The sequence below is a fragment of the Calonectris borealis genome, chromosome 3 (genome assembly GCF_964195595.1).
Source record: "Calonectris borealis chromosome 3, bCalBor7.hap1.2, whole genome shotgun sequence".
Classification (NCBI taxonomy): domain Eukaryota; kingdom Metazoa; phylum Chordata; class Aves; order Procellariiformes; family Procellariidae; genus Calonectris; species Calonectris borealis.
Window position 1 is genome coordinate 116,618,020 of NC_134314.1, and position 9,590 is coordinate 116,627,609.

Sequence of the window (9,590 nt, forward strand, 5' to 3'; positions counted from 1 at the left end):
TCTGACTGATTTCTAGCTGATGCCCCCAAGAGAATCCACACAAGCCTTGCAGGTCCACCTTGTGTGCTAGTAGAAAGGAGGAGCTGCAAGGTAAGGAAGTGGTAGGGTAAACGTCATTTGCCTTTTCAGAACTTAAAGAAAGTAATGTACCCATCTCCCACTTTCCCCAATGTCTGCACACTAGCTGTACTTGCATCTGCTCCCATGAGGGTCCTCAGGACTCCTCTTGCCTTGCCTCTGCTCTCTGGAGGAGGTTTAGGGCTCTTGTCAGACCCACAGGACAGTAACTCATGTTGGAGCATTTTCATCAATTGGGAATAAGGCATTTCCGTCCCTGTCCTCAAAGCAAATGGGGTTTCAGTGCTTGATTCTGTTAGCACAAAGGAAACCAAGAAGCAGGCGGGGGCCGTGGTCTTGGTGTGAAGGTCAGAGGTGAGGAATGGACCATAGTTGGGTCAGGAGAGGGGGAGGCAGACCGAGCCAGCCATGAATCAGACTCTGCCACAGACCCACATGGAGCTTTGATCCCTCCATAGAAGTCATCTTTTGTGGGTTTCCTGTTTTCACAAGTTTGTTCGTATTCATATAGATGCTTGTATAGATGTTTTACCCAGCATACAGTTTGCTCATCACTCGTGGATAAAGCTGACTGTAAAATGAGAAACATCAGAAATTCCTGCATTTTCCGTGGAGCTGGCCATAATTTTCTATTAAGTTTCTTTGCTTTCAGACAAAGCAAATTCTTCTCCTGCCATTCTCCTACCTTCCAGTCATTGCATCACTGGAAGCAAGGTATCCAATATATAAATATTTGGGGAAAAGCAAACATTGCGGTTAAGAAGCTATTTCATTAAGCAAGAGCAATCAAGATTACAATCTGGGCATAGTTAATGAATGATATGCCTGTAATCTTGCTTTTATCACAGGAGCTGAGGTTTTGAGTGCCTTCAAGTGGATAGTTTGTTTTAACTAAAGTCTAATTGCCTGCTCTCTAGATTAGATGCCTGCAGACCTCCGTATTTTGCTGAGGAAGCTGGAGGAGAAGAGCAGAGACGGAAACTCAAGTTATACTACCAGTTGAAAGCTGATGGTGGATGTGGGGATGCAATAGGCCCACTGGTTTTAACAGTGTGATGGGACTTTTAAGTGCTCTGAAAAAAGGGCTGATCTGTGGCTTTTTAAATGGGCTGCTCCATTTAGCTACATCTGCAAGGGATAGGGAGGATGAATGAAATGGCATGAGGAGGATGCTGTTGGAGATCAGGTGCCGGTCTGGGGAGATCTGGAAATGTCTGAGCAAATGCAGAGCCTGGGATGGAGCAGCCCCATATATTGGGCCAGGCTGGGAGCAGCTCTGCAGGCAAGGACTGCAGGTGCCTTGGGGTCACACAACCATGTGTGAGCAGAGCCAGCCATCTCACGTTCTGGGGAGCCATGCTAATATGCAATTAACCCCAGAGAAGTATCTCCACAGAAGAAGGATCAAGCCTGCAGTGTTCATCATGCCCAACATTTCCAGTGGGGTGACAGCAAATTCTCAGGCCAATGCTATTCTCAGGGCTCTCTGTGGGGAGACCTGGTGCACATATGCTAGATGGTTTGTAGGTCTTGGGAGATCCTCTGAGCTCTGGGCAGCATCTTTCCCTTCAGAAGCATTAAGGTGTGCCATTTTCTAAGCAGGTACCTCGACCTGCCCAGCTTCCAGGGCACGTGGGTCTTCATGGCTGTATTGAGATGACAGGATTGACGATGGACGATTGCCCATCTCCATGTTGGGCAATGGAAACCTCAGGGTGCTTTTTTCATTTTCTTTTTCTCTTTTTTTCTCTTCTTTCTGCCATGCAGGAAACATGCATATTGCTGCAACTCACCTGGCACCTGACAGGTGCAATTCAGCAGCCTGGTGCAACAAAGCCACACCACACTGTGTCACTGTCCTGTGCTGGGGCCCAGCCCCCTGTGCCAAACAGGGACACTTACCCACCTGCAAGCTGTTCAGCTGCATGGGGTTGAAGCTGGGGGGATTTCAAAGTTGCAGCACTGCTCATTTGGATGCTCTTGACCCTGTGGTGACCCCTGGGGGTTGCCCAGCCCTCCCCAGGCAAAGACTTGGGGCCAGGTTACACTGGGGCCACAGGGCCTCCCTCCCAATGCCATGTCCGCAACCTTGTCTCAGCCCGCTCCCCAGCTGCACTGGGGCTGATGAGCACTCCCGTGCCAGCAGCACCCGCCTGTTTTTTTCCAGTGCTGGTTTACAGCAAGGTTACGCTAATGCTGGGGGGAAGGTATCTCAGCAAACCAGGTGGGGCCAGAAGGAAAGGGACGAGCAGGTGAACTAGAGCAGACTGGTGTAAACTGGTGTGTGGCAGGAAAGGGAGAAGTAAAGGGCAAAGCAAGGCAGAAAGAATTGGGGAGGAGAGATGGGAGCCCTGCCAAGACATAGGCTGCAAATGTGATAGCCACAAGGCATAGGGACCTGGCTTGAGGGGACAGACAGCACTGCTTGGCGCAGAGGTGCTGGCCACACCTGGGTGCAGAAGGTGGACAGAGGTACCGCATCCCAGGGTCCAGGGTACATCCACAAATGTCTGCCTTTGTAAATAGACCCAAAAAGAAAGGCGTCTTTGTGTTTTAATGCTAAATTCATGGGCGTTAATAGAAGCAGGGCAAATCTGGGCACCAACACCCCTCCTCGCCCCACACACACACCCCATGGTGACGTGATGTTGAAACTAGTTTCAACAGGTGCATGTTAAACCTTTAAAACCAAGTGCCATTGTCCAAAGTGGCTGTGAGTTCCTTCCCTGCTCTGAAAAGGGGTTTCTTTTTCCACCTCTGTTGCAATCAGCTTGCTTTTGTCACACTAACACAAGCAAAACAGGTCAGGCTGGTTTTCAACAAGGAAAAAACAAGAAAAAAAGTCAAATGTTTTCCTCACATTGCAATTAAAAAGCTTCAACCCAAACCCATAGTCACAGCTCAAAAGTCCCTCCTGGATCTGAAGCAACAGAGGTACCTCCAAGTCAACTTTAATTTCCCTTCCATTCTCCAGTTCTTTTGTTATTATCCAGGAACTTCAGACTCAAAATGGAAGCATTTTTTGCCCCACAAGCTGGAAGGGCTAATTTGGTACCACTGTTTATTAGGCATCTCTAACATGTGAAAATACCCCTTCTTGGGTCTAAACCCCATTTAAATTAACTCAGTGTTGTGGTTTAACGCCAGCCGGCAACTAAGCACCACACAGCCGCTCGCTCACTCCCCCCCGGTGGGATGGGGGAGAGAATCGGAAGGGTAAAAGTGAGAAAACTCGTGGGTTGAGATAAAGACAGTTTAATAAGTAAAGCAAAAGCTGTGCACGCAAGCAAAGCAAAACAAGGAATTCATTCACTGCTTCCCATCGGCAGGCAGGTGTCCAGCCATCTCCAGGAAAGCAGGGCTCCATCACACATAATGGTTACTTGGGAAGACAAAATGTCATAACTCAGAACATCCCCCCCTTCCTCCTTCTTCCCCCAGCTTTATATGCTGAGCATGACATCAAATGACCCTTTGGTCAGTTGGGGTCAGCTGTCCCAGCTGTGTCCCCTCCCAACTTCTCGTGCCCCCCCAGCCTGCTCGCCGGTGGGGTGGGGTGAGAAGCAGAAAAGGCCTCGACTCTGTGTAAGCCCTGCTCAGCAGTAACGAAAACATCCCTGTGTTATCAACACTGTTTCCAGCACAAATCCAAAACACAGCCCCATACTAGCTACTATGAAGAAAATTAACTCTATCCCAGCCAAAACCAGCACACTCACTCAAGTTAACACTCTGCAGGAATTCCAGTATTCAGACGAACATCATCACTGAGTTTAACCTGAGTTGGTTTAGCCCCTGGCCCTGGCTACAGAGCCCCACAGGCTCCCCTTGCCAGAAAAGCCCTCTCATTCATGCCCAAGTGTGTGCCTCCTCCTCCTTAGGCATTGCCCTGTTACAGTGCAGTGCTCCTGAGGCTGTACAGGGCTGTGTACCTGTGTGCAGCAAAGGGAAAACAGCAGAAATTACTCTTGTCTATCCGCAAAATCACAGCAAACCCATCTTTATTAGCGACATAGTGCTGGTGTATGTGAGAGGAGCCACGCACCAAAGACAAGAGTTGATTGCCTCTGCCTATTCAAGATTATTCTAATCATCCATACAATTCTCCTACAGTCTACCGCACACCTTCTAAGTTGTATTTTGTAGGGGGATTAAAGACAGCGGTAATTCCTGGCATTATCGATGTGCCTCATAATTCAGCAATATCCATCAGGGCTTGCAATAACTCATATTGCCCCTGAGGCAAGTTAAATATTATTTCCGTTTCTCATCACAAGTCAGAGATGGCATTTCCAGAAACTGCATGAAAATGTTCTTTTAGCACAGCACATTTAGGGAGGAAAACAGGCTTACATGGACGGGCAGCAATTAAAATGACCCAGTTTCATACCCATGCTCCTTAGTGCGAGTTGTTCAGGCTTCCCCTGATAGCAATAACAACCCTGGAGGCATAAAGGTGTGGTTCAGGGAGATTTTAGCGCTTTGAACCCAACAATATTATTCTTTTTAAAACTGGATGTTTTTCTATTTGGGCCATGATTACCAGCATCAAACTGCACCCAACCCAGAAAAGACTGAAGGGAAACAGATTGTGCCAGGATATAGCTTTCTCTGGCAGGCTCTTTGTCTTCATTGCCATGGTCCCACATAAAAAGCTGCTTGTTTATAGTATATACATTAAAAAACAAAACCCAAAGCCAGCCTGGAAACTGCAGTCGTTGGACAACTTCCGTGTTCATGGGGTGACCACAAGACACGCTTGCAAGGGGAGGCTTAGGATGATTTCCATCGCAGGAGTGAGTACACCTTATGGATCACGTACATCAGGGTAGCTAAGAATGCAAATACCTGCAATGGAAAAACACATCAGCCAGTTAACTTTTTATTATATGGTATGAGTTCCTGCACTGAACAAACACCTCTATTGACTCTTGCATGTTTGGAGACATTCATGCATAGTAGGACCGGGACTAGTTTCTCTCCCCCCTCCCTGAATGGTTGGTGCAAGTAAAGATTTGCCCTTGGGGCCACTCCACAGTCACCTCCTCACCTTCCCTCCCCTGCTTGCCAGGCACTCACCACAGCAGCAATGTTCTCCTGGTAGACGGTCATTATCACAGGGTCACTAGACAAAAAGGCGATGTCATAAGTGAAGTAGGCTTCCAACACGGCAGCACTGAGGTAGAACAGAGCTGCTGTCTCCTGGCAGATGACATCCTAAGAAGCAAGGATCACACAGTCATTTCCAAGGAGGGAGCACAGGGCGAAGGGGAAAAAAAAGGAACCACACAAGCAAGCCCCAGCCTGCGATTTGGGAGGGGAGGGGCCCTCAGGTTTGTCACATCCACTTACCAAGGTGACCCAAGAGCTGCTGCCCCCATGCGCCCCGCAGACATAGAGGCACAGGAGGGTGGTGGACATGACGAAGCAGAACACAGAGACAAACATCACCCAGCCTTGCAGCATGGGTGTCAGGACCTTCGAGGATGCCACCAGGATCCAGACAAGGCCCCCAAATATCTGCAAGAGAAAGTGGGAGAGAAGGCAGGCATGGGATCAGTTGGCTTATCCAGAGCAGAGCCAAAAGCCATGCACGCCTCTGGCACTAGCACTGCACATGGCAATAGCCCAGGGATGCCTTTGAGTTCTTCCCAGCCTCCACTTGAAACTGGGTATTTAGCTGGGAGCATCTGCCTCTGATCTTGACCCAAAAAAAGCCTCGCTGTAGCCCTGCCTCCTGGCGTCACTGCCATTCACGCCCTCCCCACATCAGTGTGCTCAGGAGGCTGGTTCAGACATTTTTGAAGGCTGGTTTCGATGAACAGGGAGGCATATTTCAGTAGGGCATGTTTGCTTCACACCCAGTGTGGCAGATCCCTGGAAGGAGTGGTGTCAAACCCAGCTCACCTGCACTAACAGCACAGACATGTGGCCTCATGAAGGCCACAGACATGGCCTTAATGAAGGCCATGTGCAAACGGACCCTGAAAGGAGAGAGAACGGGTTGAAGAGAGGTAATAGGGACAGTTTTATTCTCTGAGGTAGGGGAAATAAGGTTGAGGGTCCCAGCAACTCCTGGGAAAGGGGGCTTGTATTACTGCTCCAGCTATTGGGACATCCTTCATTGGCTACACCTGAGCTGTGCAAGGTACCAGCTGCTGGTCCAGCAGATGGGACCCCATTCTTCTCAGCCAGCCTTGGGCGTTTGCTATGGGTTTTCTGGTGGGGTGGGGAACACAAGGCTCCATATATCTAGGCCTATATCTAGGCTCCATCCTTTCTCCACCACCAGATTCCTACACAAGACGATGAGAGCACAATGTCCAATGCTGCAGAGTATCTGAGCTGCAAGTGGTGTCTTTGCACTAAAATCCACTCAGCAGCTTTTCTTCTGCTACAAATCAGCCCAGTTGTTCCTTGAACCTGTGCAAAGTTTAGTCTATGCAGCATCCTATGATAAGGAGCTCCTCAGCTGAACCCACACTGTGTGGAGACTGGTGCTGCTGTGGAGACCTATCCCTCATCACTGGCTGGTCTTGGATTTGCAGGCAAATCTCCAGAGGTAAGAGAGCCTCACTGACGCTAAGATCATTCTGATCGCCAGTGTATCCCAGGCCAGCCTTTGCCAGCATCCAAGTGCCCACTCATACAAATCATCACATTACCATTTCCTTGGAGGCATTTTGCAAGTGGAAAAAAAGTTTCTGATTTATGATACTCAGAAAATGTCACATCGTTTGTGCCACCCCACATTTGTAGGCAAGTTCATTGGTTACATTACGCAAATTGATACATTAAATCAATGATGTGGTTGAGACCTTGCAAATATCTGAATGAAAATATGTCGTCCAAAGTGCTGCTCTTTTGGTGCCTCTTGTAACAACCAAAGACTGACACTTGAATATTAATCCAGTCCCTGTAACAACTCTTGTGGAGACACCATGAGTGCATTGCAGCTAAAGATCCTGGAGAAAACCTTACAGTTGCCCCATTAAAATCCAACACAACTGGGGTGAGATATGAGGTTGGGGGAAGACGTATCGCTTCTCATTTCTTACCACTCCCCATCTCTCCTTTCTGCAGGATGTGATTTCTCACTCAGGCAAGTATGTTTGACATGGTCTGATTACTGACTTTGGTTTTATGGTGCTGCTCTTCAGCAGACTCTTAAAAATGAGGAAAAGGTCAAGAGGCTTTCAGTAACAACCCACAGCAGGTTGCGGACAGCAGTCTAAGAAAAACTTATCTTTTAAATAGCCTTTTACAAAGCAAACATATCTGTTTTCAGCTTGTTTCAGCTTTTCCACATGGGCCTGGCTATGCACCTATGCAGAAAGCTCTTCAAATAAAGCAGATTACAAGAATTAAACCCAGCCTCACAGAATAAAAATGGTAGTTCTTAATCAGCACATCCAGATGTGGCATCATCTGAGCTGCAGGCAGAACCTTCTGGCATTTTTGCAACTGTCTTAACATTTGAAATGCCAAATTGTTTTTGTAGTTACCGTATTAACCCACTGCAGGCAACCTCAGATTCCACTAAGGATTGAGAAACTCTTTATCCTTCTGAATGCTGTGATTCAAGGCAGCCGCCTCCTTTGTACACAGCAGAGGTAATGCAGCTGCACAACCTAGAGTCATACACCTCCAGAGATGGAGAAATCCGGTTATGCAGCATTTCTCTTTCCTGGGTGGTTCCCGAGCCTTTAGGATGCACATTTCCAGATCTTACCCAAACCAAAGGATAGGGTGCTTATTTTTGCCTCATTAAGCAAGCTGCTTTGCCAAATCCCCTGGAGACAGGAATTACAAACAAACTGTTCAAGGCACAGCCAGTACTGTAAGCATGCTCAGCACCAGGACTAGCACAACCCAGTGGCAGGGGTGGCTGGCAAGCGTCTGCCCAGCCAGAGTGTCCACAGGGACTTTGCATCCTCGTTCACGCAGCTGCAGGAAACCTGGACCTTGCTCTCAGGGCCTGGGCACAGAGACCAAGTCCCCAGAGCATATTTGGAGGAGCTGAGGCAAATCTCCACACATCGGTAATGCCTGCTGTAACCCAATTCCCCTTTGCTTGACTGCTATCACTAGAAGAATGAAGTAAATGCTCTAAATCCCAGGAGTGTGGACTGAGTTGGGTGACAGGGAACGATTTGGTCCCAGATAGCAAAGTTGAAGTTTTTAGCATGAAATAATCTGAGTGCCATCCTATAACACTCAGTCAAACCCCTCAATGCTGGATGAAAGTGCTCAGGTTTTGGAAAAAGCCTTTCAAACTGTTGTGAGAAGAGCAGGTTTCATGGGCGGGGGCAGAGGACACAGGAAGAAGGTTCTAGTTGAAACTTTCCATCTTTTAGTCAGTGCTCACAGCAATGGCTTTTAATCACCTCTGCCAAATCCATTAAGATTATGATCTTCTCCTGCTCAATGAAATCACAATATGGAAAGAAGTTACAACGTGTAACTCTTGCCCACGCCGCTGGGTCCAGCACTCTGCCCCTCCAGTGCAGGAACATTGCAGCTGAGCAGTACAGCTTTGGCAGCCGAGGCTCTTTGCTGCTGCGAGCAATTACCTCAGCTAGCCTTTACACCCTGCTTTAAGCAAGCAGTTTATCCACTGCCCATATCAGCTGCTAAAATCGTCTTCCAATTAATTAATTGGCTCAATTTGGCAACCTAGTTTAAACCCACCAGCAACCCCTTCAACTTTGTTAGGTAGGAAATTACAAAAGGTTTTCAGAGGCACCACAGAAATCCCCTGCAGACTAAAGGAGAGCTTCAGAGCAGAGCCCTCAGCTCAGGGCTTGTGGTTTTCCTGGAGAGTGAGCTAGGTAGCAGGGGCTGCCCCCAGACCCTTGTGGCTCAGGGGCCTGGCGTGGCTCCTGAACCGCATGCTCTGGGTCAGGTCTCATCCCTCAGACACCTGCAGCATGAAGTGTGCTGGGTGCCCCACAAGCAGCATCTGCCCTCCCCAGGGAAAAAACAGCACTCACGATTTCAGGAATGAAGAGCACATCTGGGAAAGTTGTCAGGACAGCCAGGCCGCTGGGCAAAGAAGTGGTGGAAGTTGCCGAGGACATTGCGAGCCTCTCCCAGGGTGACTGTCAGCCGCTCTGGCTCTAGCTGCCGGAGGTAGCTGCCAAATGCAGCCTCCTTCCTTCCCTCCCTCCCTCCCTCTCTCTCTTCCTCCTTCCCTCCCCTTCTTCCTGCTCTTCCTTCTTCCCTCCCTCCTTCCTGCTGGCAGGTGAAGACAGCTGTGAATGGCACAGGTGTGGCCAAACCCTATGACCAGGGGTTACTTGGTGGCTGATGGGAGCCACACGGGAGGTTTTCAGGAGACGTGGGCAGCCCTGAGGCATTCTGAGCAGAGCTGTCTCTGCACAAGCTGAGCACACAGGGCAAGTCCCTGGGCGGTGGTGGGTGGCACTGGCTTACATCTGAACGAAACAGGGAAGACCTATACCCATCTTGCTGGGCAGCCTCTCATCTCCTTTATTTGCACAGTAAGTCAG

General features: G+C 48.9%; 1 protein-coding gene across 2 annotated transcripts; it reads right to left on the bottom strand.

Annotated features, from left to right (window-relative positions):
- Positions 1–3,970: 3,970 nt before the first annotated feature.
- On the bottom strand, positions 3,971–9,158 carry MAL (mal, T cell differentiation protein (MAL blood group)). Of its 2 annotated transcripts, XM_075148185.1 has the most exons (4): positions 9,072–9,158; positions 5,431–5,598; positions 5,158–5,295; positions 3,971–4,926 (listed from the first exon to the last, which is right to left on the bottom strand). In XM_075148185.1, exons 1-4 carry the CDS (start codon positions 9,156–9,158, stop codon positions 4,852–4,854), a joined length of 468 nt encoding a protein of 155 aa, XP_075004286.1. In that variant the 3' UTR covers positions 3,971–4,851. The 2 variants fall into 2 exon arrangements, with proteins under 2 accessions (XP_075004286.1, XP_075004287.1); XM_075148186.1 differs by lacking the exons at positions 5,158–5,295; positions 5,431–5,598 and having other exon boundaries at positions 3,973–4,926.
- Positions 9,159–9,590: the final 432 nt, after the last annotated feature.